General features: G+C 37.1%; 2 protein-coding genes across 7 annotated transcripts in view; one reads left to right on the top strand and one right to left on the bottom strand.

The window, feature by feature from the left end:
• SMARCAD1 (SWI/SNF-related, matrix-associated actin-dependent regulator of chromatin, subfamily a, containing DEAD/H box 1) overlaps positions 1 to 7626 on the top strand; it is a 79134-nt gene extending 71508 nt beyond the window's left edge. For all 6 annotated transcript variants that reach the window (XM_058721900.1, XM_058721896.1, XM_058721898.1 and 3 more), the window contains 3 exons: positions 549 to 731; positions 1676 to 1785; positions 6280 to 7626. In XM_058721900.1, coding sequence (XP_058577883.1) covers positions 549 to 731; positions 1676 to 1785; positions 6280 to 6341 — 355 coding nt within the window. In that variant the 3' untranslated portion in view covers positions 6342 to 7626. The remainder of the gene's footprint in view (positions 1 to 548; positions 732 to 1675; positions 1786 to 6279) is intronic.
• Positions 7627 to 9775: 2149 nt separating this feature from the next.
• The window catches only part of HPGDS (hematopoietic prostaglandin D synthase), a 31576-nt gene continuing 24809 nt past the window's right edge, over positions 9776 to 16542 (bottom strand). The window contains exons 6-7 of the mRNA XM_058721902.1: positions 12221 to 12385; positions 9776 to 11993 (exon numbers count right to left, since the gene is read on the bottom strand). Coding sequence (XP_058577885.1) covers positions 12221 to 12385 — 165 coding nt within the window. The 3' untranslated portion in view covers positions 9776 to 11993. The remainder of the gene's footprint in view (positions 11994 to 12220; positions 12386 to 16542) is intronic.

Raw genomic sequence — 16542 nt, 5'->3', positions numbered from 1 at the left:
CCAGAGATTAGAAAGATTGTCTTCAAAACAAAAAAAGAATGTTTTTAATAGTATGTTTACACTTCATTATTACTTTTGGTATGCTTTTTATCAGCCAGGTTTTTTTTTCCCCTGCATTAAAGATAGAAGTCATCCTAAAAGAGAACAAACACCCTGCTAGTTTGATCTTGAGATCCTTGGTTCAAAGGTATCAAGAGCAGCTGCTGACAGACTTCTGAGAAGACTAAAGCTGACGAAGGCTAGAGATTGAAAAGCCATACACAAAATTTAGATAAGCCAGAAGTCATTAAACAAAGGAGAAAATAATCCATTAGGATTACTCAAACCTGAATAGTTGAATTAAAGTGAGAGTTAGTAGGAAGATACATGGTGTAGAAAAGAAGTTAGTGAATCGAGAAGGTCTTTCAGTAAAATAACTGCAGGAAAAGTGCTTTAGTGCCAGGAGCATGTATTTACATCTTCACGGTTTTTTTCCATGTAGTGTGATTGTTTTCAATTTTAATTGTGTACATTTTAGTGAAATTTAGCCTAATATATTTATCTGACAGGATTCATCTAATTGACGAGTTTAATACCGATATGGATATCTTCGTATTTCTGCTGTCAACAAAAGCTGGTGGCCTAGGAATAAATCTGACTTCAGCAAATGTTGTTATACTTCATGATATTGACTGTAACCCTTACAATGACAAGCAAGCAGAAGATAGATGCCATAGAGTAGGCCAGACTAAGTAAGTGTTTTGAATTGAAATTTAGTTTTAACCAAATGCCTGTTTAATTTGTATAGAAGAGTAGAATATAGTCTGTCAGTATTCTGCTTCAGTTTTTTTTTTATTTTCGGCAAAGCCTGGCTGCTGATAGCTTTCATACCAGCAACGCTGAATATGACATATCTCACTATGTCATGTATTCACTTTCTAGTAGTTAAAATAACCTCGTACCCCACCCCAATTTTGATGCAAACAAAATACTATCAATGGTTCAGCTCATTTGAAAAATATTAGTAACTGAAAAGGCTTTTTTTGTTAGACCATTTAAGAGCCAGGTAGACGTAATAATGTATATACTGTTGCGACTCTATTATTCTTTAGGAAGCACATTATCTGAGTTGTAGATAATTTAGGTGAAGGATCATTTTGACATTGGAGGTGAAAATACCTGTAATTCAACTCTGCTGTCAGATGTGAGTAGCCAGTAATCATTATTTTCTCTGTGGAGTATATGTTTCCAAAAGACATTGATAAAATCATTTATGAGCCAAATATTTACCAGTGCCTATTATGGGACTAAAACTTCCTGTGTAATCTTTTTACTTTTCTATACTTCCTTACTTTTTGTACTGAATTATTTGTTGGAACCTGATGAGCAAAGCATGTTCCTTTTTAAAATGGAATAGCTCTCTGAACCCAGACTGTTTGTTGAAATAAGTTTTACTAGTAATTTTTGGAGTACAGATATCTTTCTGTCTTCTTGGATCAATAAGAAAGGATGTTTAGAAGTTACATGCTCAGAAAATGTTAATCCCATGTAATATGAATAAAAGGAAATTTAAAGTTAGGGATCTATTTATTATGCAATCTTCACATTATTCTTACCTCTAAGATGTTTTATATAGTTTATATATATTCAAATTTTATATTAAGTAACCAATGGACATATCTTCTATTTTCTTTAGAGAAGTACTAGTTATAAAATTAATAAGCCAAGGGACAATTGAAGAATCCATGCTAAAAATTAACCAACAGAAATTGAAGCTAGAACAAGATATGACCACAGTAGATGAAGGTAAGTTGTTTGTAAGCAGAAACTTCGGTATTTGTATGAAAAATAGCAGTAGCAAGGAATTAGCAAAAATGGCCTGAATCCTTACCTGGCATACAGTATAGGGATGGCATGGTAGACGATAAGCATACTCATTTCAGAAGTACTACAATAACTAAGATTATTTCACCAGAACTGATATAAGTGTTTGATTTTGGGAAATTCTGTCTCTTCCATCCCTTCTCTCTTGACACCAAGATATCCCCCAAATAAAATTAGATCTGTAATTTTATCCACAGTTTTATGATATATTTACTATATAAGTAATATATATGAACCCAAAGATTTAAAATGCCTGACATAATATTAATTTATTAAGAACTGTGACATTTACATTTCATTTTGACTGGTAATTACTTACTGAACTATAGTGCAATAAGATTCTTCTTCCCCCGCAGCCCCCAAAATTTAGTAATTTCAGACTGAAGTTTGTTGGGTACTACAAAGAACCCTCCAAGAGAGCCCTCTTCACTTGACCTTTTTGAAAAGAATAATTTTAAAGTTTTGAAAAGACAATACATTCACATAATTCAAGATTCAAAAGATACGAAATGGCAAACAAGACTCCTTCCCACTCTGTCATCCAGTTTCCCCATAAAAGTGACATATTGTCCTTTTTAAAAAGCATGTGACCACTTTTTTTTGGTAGATAGAAGTAAATAAGTCTGTGTATTCTTTCTTTAACACAAGTTAGCATGCAGTCATTTCCATCTTACCTAAATTTAATTGGATGTAAGCTATTTTATCATTCTAATAAGGATATTACTAATATTGATCACAGTTTATTTCAGTTCAGCAAACTTCCATTGAATATTTACTATGTCCCAGTATTTTGCTGGGCACTCTGTAGTATAAGAGTTCAGTATATTTTAATCTGTTTTAAGAGCGAGAAAGCCATATGATGAATTACTATGTCTCCTTCCTGTGTAGTATTTATTTCCGGGTGCTTCAGGTTGGGGGGGCGGCACGCATTAGAGCAAGTTTGAGTAAGAAGTAACCGTGACGATTATAACCTAAACAGTTAATCACTGGGCTTTGCGTGGAGGTGGCAACTTGCTGATTTCAGATTATGTGGCAAAAGCAATAGAGTGAATGCATAAGACAAGATTCCGCAGGGCAGCATTTTTTCCTGATTGTTTTCTTAGGGCATCTTTTCAAATTTAGGAAAACAATTAAATATTCTCATTTAGTAGTGTTAGCACATACCCAGATATGTAGATTTTATTCTAACGAGAAGTCTTCAGGTAGAACCAGCATAGTTAGTTAATTGAGGTTTCAGCAGTTTGATTGTCGGACTCCCAACTATCTTTAAGTATACAGGTTGCTTCTCATGAGCTAGTTCATTTCCCCGGAAACATACTTTCTAATCTTTTATGAAATGAGGATGGTGGCAGATGCAGTAAGCCTACTGACTGCGTTCTTACAGCAAAGGAGAAGCTGTTCCAGTCTTCTACTGTCCCCACGTCCAGCATTCTTCGGATTCAAACTTTCCAAAGAATAAACCTTCATTTGTATATGGCTGGCTCTGTTGCACAGGCTTTAGGTGTCCTATTCTGCAACCTGTTTTAGCTCTGTATATTCCCCATCTTTTAGAAGCCATGTAGTACCTCCATGTTCTTGAGCTTTGAGAGGCAAGGAAAGGATTGTGAATGTGAAGTAACCTTCCTGCATTTCCCACCTGCACACAGTTAAGTTTTTGCTTTGTCTGTTTTGCTAAAGTCAGCTTCCATTCTTCCATTTGCTCTTTATCTTCCAAAATTTGACAGGTTTCTCTCCACTGTTGTCTTTTTCTTCTGTTCGTTCTCTTTTGTATGGTACCCTGGACTTTGTTTGTTTTTTTTTTAATAGCATTTTAATTGTATTTCAGGTGAGACCAGTGTGTGTTCCGTCTTGTCTAGTCATAATTCATGTAAATTGTTTATATTTACATAGATTTGTTTAGTCTAAAATTGTACCTGTGTTTTCACATCAAGTATTTGTTAAAATAGCAACTTATTGGGGCGCCTGGGTGGCTCAGTCGGTTGGGTGGCCGACTTCGGCTCAGGTCATGATCTCATGGTCTGTGAGTTCGAGCCCCGCATCGGGCTCTGTGCTGACAGCTCAGAGCCCGGAGCCCGTTTCAGATTCTGTGTCTCCCTCTCTCTCTGCCCCTCCCCTGTTCATGCTCTGTCTCTCTCTGTCTCAAAAATAAATAAACATTAAAGAAAAGAAAATTAAAAAAAAAAAAATAGCAACTTATTTCAGCTATGCTTTTAGGCTGTTAGCTTTAAGATGTTCAGAATTAAAGAATCATTCCCCCATTATCACTCTTTGTTTCTGTAGGAAATTTTCCTTTGTCTTGTTTTAACAAGAAGGAGCTTTAGCTATTTGTGTATCCATTTTTCCCAGTATGTGTTTTATTTGGTAGGCTAAAGATACAATAATGTCTTTACTCTCTAAACTATGATTTTGCTTCTGATTTCATTTAAATAATTTGACACCTAATGAGAGTACATGTACCCTTCTTTTCATCTCTCACAGTAAGGTTCTTTTCCACTGTAAACAAAAAGTATATTTATAATTGTGTCCATGCTTTATGTTAACAATCTGTATGCCCCTCTTCCCATGAACCTATGAAAGATTAAGTACCATGATTCCTCTCAGAAATGCTTGTCAGATTTTTGTATTTCTAGAGCTTGCCTTAGTGATTCTCAGAGTGCAGTGCCCCTGGACCCACAGCAACATCACCTGCAAAATTGCCGGTTTGAAACGCAAATTCCTAAGCCTAACTCCAGCCCTACTCAGTCAGAAATTGGGACTGGAACTCAATAATCTGGTTGGAGTTTCTGATCCAAACTAAAGTCAGAGAACCCCTGCTTTAGAATAAGAATTATGATTTTGGGGTGTGTGTGATTTTTCTTTAACCTCTTAATGTGATTATATTAATAAATTTTCTACCTTTTAAAACTTTTATTATGGAAATTTTCATGCAAAAATGTTGAAAGCATAGTATAAGTGAGTTTAACAGTTGTAAACATTTTGCTTCATCTGGCTTCTTTTACTCATGAACCATTACAGTCAGTTGTAGACTTGACACTTCATTCTGAGTATTTCAGCATTTCCTCTCAGTTGCCACAGTACCATTATACATCCAAAAAAATTAACAGTAATTTCCAAATATTATCATATATTGCCCATATCTGGATTTTTCCCAATTATCCCCTTAAAGTCTCTTATAGGCTTAAAAAACAAAAAAAGGATCCAAAGTTCGTACATTGCATTTTATTGCATTATATCATTAGTATCTTCAAATTTAGAAGAGTTTCCTCACCCTTTGCTTTTTTCTACCTCTTCCTGAATTCCTAGAATACTGAATTTTCTACAGTCTTGTCTTATATGTTTGTAACTTTGTTGTCTTACTGTCTTCTGGATCTGATTATTTACTTGGCTCACTTAATTTGGGACCAGTTTCAATTTAGATTTCATGGGCTATTGTTAAGTCTGTGGATGCGTTTCAAAGCAAGGGTGTCAGTGAGCTCCCTGATAGTTTATGGAATAGTTTCTCTTTCTGTGCATATGTTTTTTACTAAAAGGAGAAGAGTAGGGAAAAGTACTCCCGTAATTTTAGATTATAACTAGAGTGTGTATGTGTGACAGAGAGAGAAAAGTGATTAGTTTTGCTGCATTTTAGCCATATCTGATTTCTAAAATTATCCATTGCTAAAAATCTACAAATAGTTGTATACCATTGTCACTTTAATCAGTTCATCTAAAAACAGCTATACCATTGTCCCTATAAACTAATAAATCAGCTCATCTAAAAACAGTCTGAGTGACTCATTGAATTAATCAAGGATAACTAGATTCTACACCACCTTGACACAAGATGTTTTCCCACTGTAGAAAATCCTGAATACTAACTGGGTAAGTGTCTAGATACTGGAGTCTCATTTAATATGGGGAAAACATTGGGAAAGGGTTATTTATAGTTATGGGCACTTTACTCTTCAGCTGGTATGCCATATTCACTATTTTGTTTAGATGTGCCAGTTTTAAGTCTAAGCCAGTGATTGTATCTTTGTACTGAAAATAAGGGTGTTGATGGATGATTCTGTTTGGTTGTCTTTGTTTCCACTCTTCAGTTTGTTACATGAAGGTTTTCACCAAATAACCTGAGGAGAAAAATACTGTGTACTGTATGAATAGAATGTCATCCAGATCAATATCTGTGTATCTTTAGATATTACTTATGTGAAATCAGAAGCCTAGCCTATAGATGGCTGTGCTGGCATGAACGTTAGCACAGAGGAAGTAGCCTTAAATACACATAGGGCTTTGCGAAGGTTTTTAAACAAGGAGTGACACTGAGACAAACGGGGCCTTGAAAAACAATTAGGCATTCACCAAAGTTAGAATCAGAGAAAATACATTTCATAAAATATTCTTATGAAACTTTTAATGCCGCTTTCTGACCTGCAGGTGATGAAGGGAGTATGCCAGCAGATATAGCCACATTACTAAAAACGTCAATGGGCCTGTGAAGTTAAGAATTGTGAATTCCTAATTGATGAGGAAATATCAACTTGGTGCACTCAAGGACATTTACATTATGATGACCATGGGGTTTATGAACATTTATAACTTTTTATAATTTCCATATTACATTTCTCATAGTATGGACAACTTTTTTGCCACTAACTGAATTCTCCAGATGCTCACATGTGAAATTTCAAACAAAAAGCCACAAATAATGTAGTCCTGAAGATGTTGAATAATCATTTTACAAAACAGTTTTCTGAATGGGGATTAGTTGGTGATTGTTTGTAACAAATATGCTAATGCTTTAGAAATGTCAGTATTTTTGTAATTATTTCTACCTCCAAATATATATATATTGTCTTTCACTGGATAATGTGTGTAGATTTTTACATGTGCCTTATTTGACAATGCTTATGTCTTGTTTTTCTTGTCTCCTTTGAAGTTTTTTGTTAGTTTAAAGGATGCAGCTGTATAGATTATATAGCTTTCATTTTATTGCTATTTGAAGCAGATGTTCACCACTGTCAACAAGAACTCAACCTGAATTTAAAGGTGGCATTCCATATACTAACACCCCCAGGTCCTTCCAAGTACTTCTGTTAAAACAAATTTGTTTGGCTAGGCACTAAGTTGTTTTCCAGTGAATAGTAACTGAAGAAGCCCTTATCTTGCTCCTTGGATTAATTCCTTCTGTTCATTTCCCAACCGCACTAATTGTGCTTATTACTCTGCCTATTCTTGTGCATGTTTTCATTGATTTCCCTCTCCTGGCTTTTGCTTCTCTTGAAACTGTTGCCCAGTCACTTCTGCTCCAGTTCTCTTTACTCTCTAAATAGTAGTTTATTCCTGCCACGTCTCCACGTATCAGCAAAATGTGGGTAACATTTGTCTAGCCTGGCAGAAGAGATTAGCAGGCTATTTCACTTCAAAGCAGACTGAACGTGACTTCATATTAAGGCAGCGATAGGTACTGCATGGAAATAGGTCATTAACGTTAAACACTTCTCAAAATATAACTTCTCAGTTTCCAGAATTTCCAGTACAGGACCTCCTGAAGAGAGAGCCATTGTTCAATTCCAATTCAGTGTGGGTGACAAAGTGAAATTTAGAAGAAGTAAAGTTGTCTATTTGATATTTAACTCTTTATTAAATCTTTCTTTAAAATTTTGCCTGTCAGTCTATCTTGCTGTTTTTATTATACATCAGTTTCTTTGTATAACTTGTGAGTTTCATGTGTTTTGTTTTTATTATGTAAATATCATTATAAATAAACTTATTTATAAATCACAGACTTGGTAATTATTGGAGATTATACTTTTCGAGGCATCCTCACTTGCTAAGATGCTAAGGTAATATAGTCCTCTGGAGTTAGAAGAGTATTGAAGCTCTCAAAGCAGTCTTCAGATATTATAGACTCTGAAACTCACGATTGAGTAGGTTTACCCAATCTTGAAGGTATATTGAATATATTCAGTATATTTTAGTATAATGGGGCTAGAAGGAATCTGCAAATATTATTACTACCTCCTACATCGCAGGACCCAAATCACTTAGATTGTTGGAAATAGTACCCTTTAAAAATCTCTCAAAATGGATTTCTCATAAGTTTTCTGTGTTAATATGTCTTTAGTGATCGGCTGTTTCATTTGCTGTTAAATCCATAATATCTTTAATAAAAGCATTCGTGAACATAAGTTGTATTTTCACACCCTTTTTAATAGTTTCTAACTCTCCCTTTACCCTTAAAAATATAATATGGAGCACAAATGAGATCATATGTGCTTAATATTGTCTGTTTCTCAATAAACTGAAATTTATTACTTAGGATGTATTCCCATCAGTGTGTTCATTGGACTGATGTCAGTGAACATCATAATCCATTATCAGTAAAGGGCATGTGAAGCCATAGTTATTGGAATATTATCTTGACCAACCGAAGCAACTTTTATTTTTTAATGCAACTTACAAAGAGGTAGGAAACATATGCCTTATGTGTGTTCATAACTGTATTCCTGATCCAGAGACATGTAACTTTATACCAGGAGATATTTTTGTCACAACATTACTGTTGTTTCTGATTGTTGGTATTACTGTATAGTGGTTAGATTGGAGTATCAGGAGATTTGGTTTTCATTTACTTGACCCTGAGCCAGACACTTAAATGTCCATAATTAAGGAAATGATTCTTAACGATTCTTTTCTTCCCAAAATGTGTTTTTGTCTGATTACAGTATGCAACTTTGATTCATTCATATTCTCTCATACTTGCTCACTCACCTAGGAGCCATTTAACTTGGGGACAGGATGGGATAATGGAATGTCCTTCAGTGAAAAATGGTGACCTAAAGGTTAACGATGCTATGATTGAAATATTTACTTATGAAACCTGCTGTGGTTGCATTTTATAGTTGAATTATGATTTGTGTAAACAAATTGATTATCTTATTTTGAATTATAATTTTAGGTAATACCTTTAGAAAAGGTATTTCTCACTTTTTCCTAAATTCTATTTTAATTAAGGCTTGTCAGAATGTAATTTTATGGCAGAAAACGAACATGCATAAGAGGGAAGAAAAGTTACTACCTTCATTATCTAGAGTATCAATTTAAATTCTTTTGCAAAAGATAATTTTTTTTCTTTAGATTGCCTTGATAAGAGGATAGAGTACTTTGCAATGAGATTCACTTAAAACCAACATGTTATTATTTATTAACAGCCACTAGTGATAAGAAAATGTGACCCGGGGCGCGGTTAAGCGTCCGACTTCAGCCAGGTCACAATCTCGCGGTCCGTGAGTTCGAGCCCCGCATCAGGCTCTGGGCTGATGGCTCGGAGCCTGGAGCCTGTTTCCGATTCTGTGTCTCCCTCTCTCTCTGCCCCTCCCCCGTTCATGCTCTGTCTCTCTCTGTCCCAAAAATAAATAAAAAACGTTGAAAAAAAAAATTAAAAAAAAAAAAAAAAGAAAAGAAAATGTGACCCAGGGTGCCTGGGTGGCTCAGCCAGTTGAGTGTCTTGAGTCTTGATTTTGGATGATCTCATGGTTTGTGGGTTCAAGCCCTGCGTCAGGCTCCACACTGACCATGCAGAGCCTGCTTAGGATTCTCCCTCTCTTCCTCTCTCTCTGCCCTTCCCATGGGCGCTCTCTCTCAAAAGAAATAACGCTTTGGGGCGCCTGGGTGGCGCAGTCGGTTAAGCGTCCGACTTCAGCCAGGTCACGATCTCGTGGGCCATGAGTTCGAGCCCCGCGTCAGGCTCTGGGCTGATGGCTCGGAGCCTGGAGCCTGTTTCCGATTCTGTGTCTCCCTCTCTCTCTGCCCCTCCCCCGTTCATGCTCTGTCTCTCTCTGTCCCAAAAATAAATAAAAAACGTTGAAAAAAAAAATTTAAAAAAAAAAAAGAACGCTTTAAAAAAAAAAAAGTGATTCAAAGAAGCAAGTTATTTGGGAAATGCACTTTGTTTTTATGTATAATTCTTAATAATGTATAAAGCATTTAACATCTTTTCTCCTATTTCATAGAACATTGTTGTGATGAAAGAAGCACCTTAAAACAAGATCATACTTGGCCGAACATTCCTTTCCTTTTTATTCCCTTACACTCTCTCCGCATTTCTGGCTTTTCAACCATGTTCTCCTTCCCCTGTCCTGCATTTCAAGTATAAGGCCATCTATTTCATTGGTCTGTTTATATATATAACATAATGCTAAGATTAGACAAGCCAATATTAATAATATTAACATGTAAATTGAACTGAAATATGATATTCCAGTGCTATAATTATGGTTTAAAATTGGCTGAGGGATAATCCATGTTTCCTTGCAAGATTTCTAAAACTTGTTTAGAAATCACTTGTTTATATGGGTGGTTCTTGCTTTCCATGGTAGCATGGGGCCATAAAAATGACTGCCAAATTGAGATTGTACAAAATAATCTTAGTCATTGGAGAAGACCGTTGTTCTATGACTTTAAAACTTTTTTCTCATCACATTAAAAACATTGTTGGTTATAAATGTGTAGGTAAATGAAAAAGTAAAATTAATTTTAGTAGTAAAAGAAACATTGATAAAGTTACTTTTGTAAAAAACGTTATCAAGAATAGTAATAATACTTTCTTGTATGATTACAAGACAGCATTCTTTTTATACCTTGGCAAATTATAATTCTGAATTTGTATCACCTTCCAAAATTTTATTGCGTTTTCAGTGTCCTGAAAACTATGCCTGCCCTTTTTTTCTTTTTTAATAGGCTTTATTTTCTAGATGAGCTTTAGGTTCACAGCAAAATTGAACAGTAAGTAGAGATTTCCCATATATCCCTTCTCCTTCCTTCCCCCCCCCCACTTTCATCAACACCCCCATTCCAGAGTGGTACATTTGTTACAATCAGTGAACCTACACTGACACAATATAATCACCCAAACTCTATTGCATTAGGGATTGCTCTCCGTTTTGTATATCCTGTGAGTTTAACAAATTCATTATAGTATACAGAATAGTTTTACTGTCTAAAAATTATATTCCATCTTTTCAACCTTCCCTCCTCCTTAGCCCCGCACCATCACAGGCTCCACAGTTTTGCCTGTAGTTGGAATTAGAATGTCCTATAGCTGGAATCATACAGTAGACTTTTCACATTGGCTTCTTTCACTTAGTAATCTGCACTTAGATTTCCTCCGTGTCTTTTCATGGCTTGATAGCTCACTTCTTTTTAGTGCTGAATAATCCCTTGTTTGGTTGTGCCATGGTTCACTTATCCAACTCACTATCAAAGGGCATTTTGGTTGCGTCCAAGTTTTGGCAGTTACCAATAAAGCTGCCACAAACATCCATGAGCAAGTTTTTGCATGCACCTAAGTTCTCAACGCCTTTGGGAAAGGACCAAAAAGTGTAATTGCTGTATCATATGGTAAGAATAAGTTTAGTTTTGTAAGAAACTCAAATTCTAAGTTGTCTTTACCATCTCGCATTCCTGTCAGCAGTGAATAAAAGTTCATTTTGCTTTACATCCTTGCCAGCGTTTGGTGTTGTCAGTGTTTTGAATTTTTGCCATTCTAACAGGTAGGTAGTGATATCTCCTTGTTTTCATTTGCCTTTCCCTGGTGACATGATGTTGAGCATCTTTTCATATACTTATTGACCATGTATATATCACCCAAGAGGCGCCCATTCAGTTCTATTGTCCGTTTTGTAACCGCTCTTTCCATTTATGTGCAATTTGAATTTGGCTCCAGCATTGTCACTTTTCCTTTCTTTACTTCATATTTGTTGATGAGCTCCCTTTATAAATTATCCACTTTTTAAAAACTTTTGAGTGAGTTTATCACTGAGAAACAAGCAGGCAATGCAACTACACCCTTTGCTGTCTGTACATGAATAACAGATGTGCAGTGACCAGTCACTAACAGACTTTGAGAGCAGTGATATGATAGGTGGTTACTCATGAGACGTATCTGCTACCTACATAGTGATTTGTGGACTGAAGAGTTAGCAGCAAACTTAATACCTTATGCAATTACAGCAGAAGTCCAACCCGTTTGGGAAATGTGTTACTTAACCATTGTGACTGAAATCCAATGCTTGTTGAAACTGATGCAAAGTGAGCCCTGCCTGAATTGTAAACTCTTCTTTCTCAGTTGTAAATGATGTGAAGTTATTCTGGGGAAAAGAAAAAAAAAAAAAAATGGATACTGGAAACTAAATGCTCCCCCACCCCCACCCCCGCTGCTCTTTTTTCCTTGTTTGTTTGCTTAAGCAGAATATGGAAAGAGTGGAAGTCTTGATGGAGCTGGGGAGGGGAGTGTGTGGGTTACATGGCTGCTGTAGCTTATCTGATGGAAGCGATGCTGTGAAGAACAGTAAAGCTTGGAGGTAGCACACGTCACCTAGAGTTTGGTTTGGGGCCTTCGTTGTATCCAGTCAGCGATGGCAGGAATGGCTTGAACTTTCTTCCTTAATGTTTCCAATCTAGGATGGTTATCCAGCAAGTCAGGTTTAAAGACCAAAAGTGTGGTGCTGCAAATTTCCCAGTAGAAATCTGCCCAAGTTACCTAGTTGAAACAAAAATTGCCATTTGAACATAAAAGGCATGGCTTCTTAAATCAAAAATAGTTTCTTTTGGGGGCACCTGTGTGGCTCAGTCAATTAAAGTGTCTGACTTCAACTCAGGTCATGATCTCATGGTTCATGAGTTTGAGACCCACATCAGGCTCTCTGCTGTCAGCACAGAGCCCACTTCGGATTCTCTGTCTCGCTCTCTCTCTCTCTCTGCCCTTTCCCTGCTTCTCTGCTCTTTCTCTATCAAAAATAAACAACAACAAAAAGTTTCTTTTCAATTTAAAGTTCTCTTTTACTATGAAAGTGAATTGAGTATATGATAGAAAATAACAGATAACGCTATACTCCCAATACCTAGAGGTTGCTAATATTAACACCTCTGGGTATAAGATATTTGTGTGTGCGTGCTCCTTCTAAAATGAGATCTTACAGGGGCACCTACGTGGCTCCGTGGGGTTAAGAGTCCGATTCTTGGTTTCAGCTCAGGCCATGATCTCACAGTTGTTGAGTTCTGCTCCTTGTCAGGCTCTGGGCTGACAGTGCAGAGCCTGCTACAGTTCTCTCTCCCTCTCTCTGCCCCTCCCTGTTCACGCTCTCTTTCTCTATCTCTCAAAAGAAATAAAAACTTTATGAAAAACACAAAAGGAGATTTTACAGTACATATTCTTGTAACTTGATTCACTTTCCACCTCTCTGTGACAATACATCTTTATCTAATACCCAATCAATACTTTTCATCTCTTTCAAAAATGTCCCTTACAGGACAAAGCAGACCCATTTCAGGACATGCATTTCATCTGGTTATGCCACTTAACTCCCTTTTACTGAAGAGTTCACACTAGTCCCGAATAATGTCCTATCTTCAGGATTTGTGTGATTATTTTGTCCTGTTGTAGACCTTGTTCCTTTATTCTGCAGAGTATGAAGGGATAGAGTGCACGTTATCCCTAGAGAGTTCATAGTTGCAAGTTAAATATTTTTCACTAACACGTTATATTGCATCATATCAAAAGACACAATGGGTACCTGAGCATTAGTGGAACCCTTAGAGTGATGGCAGCCTGGTCATACCCTTGTACACTTTTTCTTTGTACACTTCCCCCGCCCTGCCCTTTTGTGACTAGAAATTAATCCGGCTGACATTACTTTCGCTCCAGATGAAGTCAAAAAGTGAAGTTTAAACGTAGACTATCCTTAGTTTTCTTTTTGTATGGAATTTAATAACACTAATTCTAGTGTTTTACGAACATGGATACTAAAACCCTGTCAGCCAGGAGAGTTTTATGGGTTAGAGGATTCAGAGTTCAGCCAACAAATATTTATGGAGTACCTATTGTGTGTGATGCGTGGGTTTAGGTGCTGTGATGGGCTGGAAAGCAAAATGTGCTGCAAGCCCTTTCCCGGATGCAGCTTTCATTTAAGAAGCAGGAAGACAAACAGGTAACTGATAGGGACAGTGAAGAAAAAGTGAAGGACTTTCAGGTGGTCATGGAGGGAAGACCTTTAGCAGGTGACATTTAAGCCAGGCTTACATGAGGATAGGACCCAGACAGGAAACAAGCCGGAAATGAAGCATTCTAGGCCGAGGGGCCAGCAAGCATAAAGGCTCTTAGGTGGAAGTGAAATTTGTGTCTGAGGAACAAACAAAACACGAGTGTGTGTGGAACACTGTGAGGAAGGGAGAGAGTGCTAAGAGATGGGGTCAGGAGGTAGTTTACCGAAGAGTTTTAAGAGAAAACAAGGGGAGTACATTTTAAGTCTTTAGAAAGTGTTCATTCAATAGGGCAGGGAGAGGAACATTATAGGAAAGTCTACTGGGGAGTCCATGGGAGGATATGAAGAGGCATGTGGTGAGTTGCAAGTTGAGAATAAAGATGCGACAAGCTTGCTTCTGTGTCACCCAGAAGGATTCAACACACTGTGACCAGACTAAGTCACCAGAGTGCTGTGAAAAGCAATCTGTGTCTTGTCTCCTAGAATGTAGTCTCCTTGAAGGACCCCAACCTACCCCAGTACCTGAATCGTATTTAGATCTGAGTTTTTGTCCATAGTACTTTATAGGTGCCACTGTGCTCCTCTGTCAGTAGTAGGGCTGTAATATCTGGTTGTCTCACTTTTTGTAACATTAACAATTATTATTAGTCAATGCCCAGGTCCATTCCAATTATCAGGGGTTGGAAAACGGTAACGGTTTGTTTTAATCCCCCTTTTTACTTACTAACTGGAATACTTTGATGAAGACAAACTTGGCCCATCGATTTTTGTTATCTTGAGGTGCAATTGGCATAGGAAAGGCAAGGTAAATTCTTTATTCAAACCCCCCAACCTTTTAAAGACCGTTTTCAGAACAATAATTTGACTCCGCATCATCTAAAAGTAACCAATGAAGCTCTATTTGGTTTGGGGGTTTACGTGTACATGTTTGTGTTTGGTTGTGGTGGTAGTTGCCATCATGTCTTCATTTTGATTTGTTTCAATCCACTGCCAGTAATATTCTTAGTGAAGCTTGAATTGTCCCATCTTTGGCCACTGGAAGCCTCTTCAAGTTAACTTTTGAGTCCTTGTGACACAACCCCCGTTGTCTTTGATAATTCATTTGCTTCCGGTGTGATGAGGTATTCCCAGCTCGTCTCTTACGTTTCCCTGCCCGAATTGAGAATGAGCTATTTCTCCTCATTCCTTTTAATGTTTAATATTAAATCCTTTAATACTTAGATCCAAAATCTGGGTCCTGCAGGTGCCCAGGACAATTGGATTGGTCATTGTGTCCAGAAAAAGGGATACAACATGCTTTTTTCTTTACCCTGAGATAAAGTTCATCATGACTTCAGATATAGTTCACTTTCAGGAATAGGATGTTTACTCAGCTTCACGGATCTGACATCTCTATCTTCTTTCTCCCACACTGAAGGTCCTGGTTCTCAGTGACATCTACATATTTTTGTATTGCTTAACCCCAAAATACGATATACTAATATTAGAAGAAAACAATATGACTATACCCAGTACCACCAACAATATAATTACAAGAACACTCACTTTACTGTACTTTGCTTTATTGAATGTTGCAGATACTGAGGGGTTTTTTTATTGTTTAAGAGACAGAGAGAGGGGTGTGTGTGTGTGTGTGTGTGTGTGTGTATTTGTGTGAGTAGGGGAGGGGCAGAGAGAGAATCCCAAGCAGGTTCCACACTGTCAGTGCAGAGCCCAGCATGGGGCTCAAATTCATGAACTATGAGATCATGACCTGAGCCAAAATCAAGAGTTGGACGCTTAACCGACTGAGACCTAGGAGCCCCACATAAACTGTGTTTTTTACAAAGGTTTGTGGCAAACCTGTGTTGAGGAAATCTATTTTGTACTATTTTTTCCAAGAGCATTTGCTCACTTTGTGTCTCTGTGTCACATTTTGGTAACTCCTGCAACATTGCAAGCTTTTTCATTATTATGGTGTCTGCGATCAGTGATTACAAGGTGCTGAAAGCTCAGATGATGGTTAACGTTTTTTTAGCAACAAAGTATTTTTTTAAATTTTTTAATGTTTATTCATTTTTGAGAGAGAGAGACAGAGTGTGAGTGGGGGAGGGCCAGAGAGAGACGGAGACACAGAATCTGAAGCAGGCTCCAGGCTCTGAGCTGTCAGCACAGAGCCCGACACAGAGCTCAAACCCACGAACTATGTGATCATGACCTGAGCTGAAGTCCGGTGTTTAACGGACTGAGCCACCCAGGCGCCCCGCAACAAAGTATTTTTTAATTAAGATATGTATATTGTTTTGTTTTGTTTTAGACAATACCATTGCATGCTTAGCAGATTACAGTATAGTGTAAACATAACTGTATACAGGGAAACCAAAAAATTCATTTGATGTGATATTCGCATTGTTGCAGTGGTCCGGAACCGATCCCACAATATCTCCGAGGTATGCCCCTACTAACAACGGTGTACAATTTCTATTTTTTGTCCTGAGAGAATATTTATAATAAGATGTATGGTCAAATTACTGTGTTTTACTGTGATATTTCTTAAAACAGTTCTACCTCACTAATAAAGTACTTAGGTTCTTTACACACTTCATGCATCAATTTGACACAGGTTTATTTGTTTCACTTTGCTTTTACTTTGCAGTGTTAGCTTTTTAAAATATTT

Source organism: Neofelis nebulosa, chromosome 3 (assembly GCF_028018385.1).
Source record: "Neofelis nebulosa isolate mNeoNeb1 chromosome 3, mNeoNeb1.pri, whole genome shotgun sequence".
Taxonomy (NCBI): Eukaryota; Metazoa; Chordata; class Mammalia; order Carnivora; family Felidae; genus Neofelis; species Neofelis nebulosa.
Note: the sequence above shows the minus strand (reverse complement) of the source record. Positions and strands in the feature narration are given on the sequence as shown.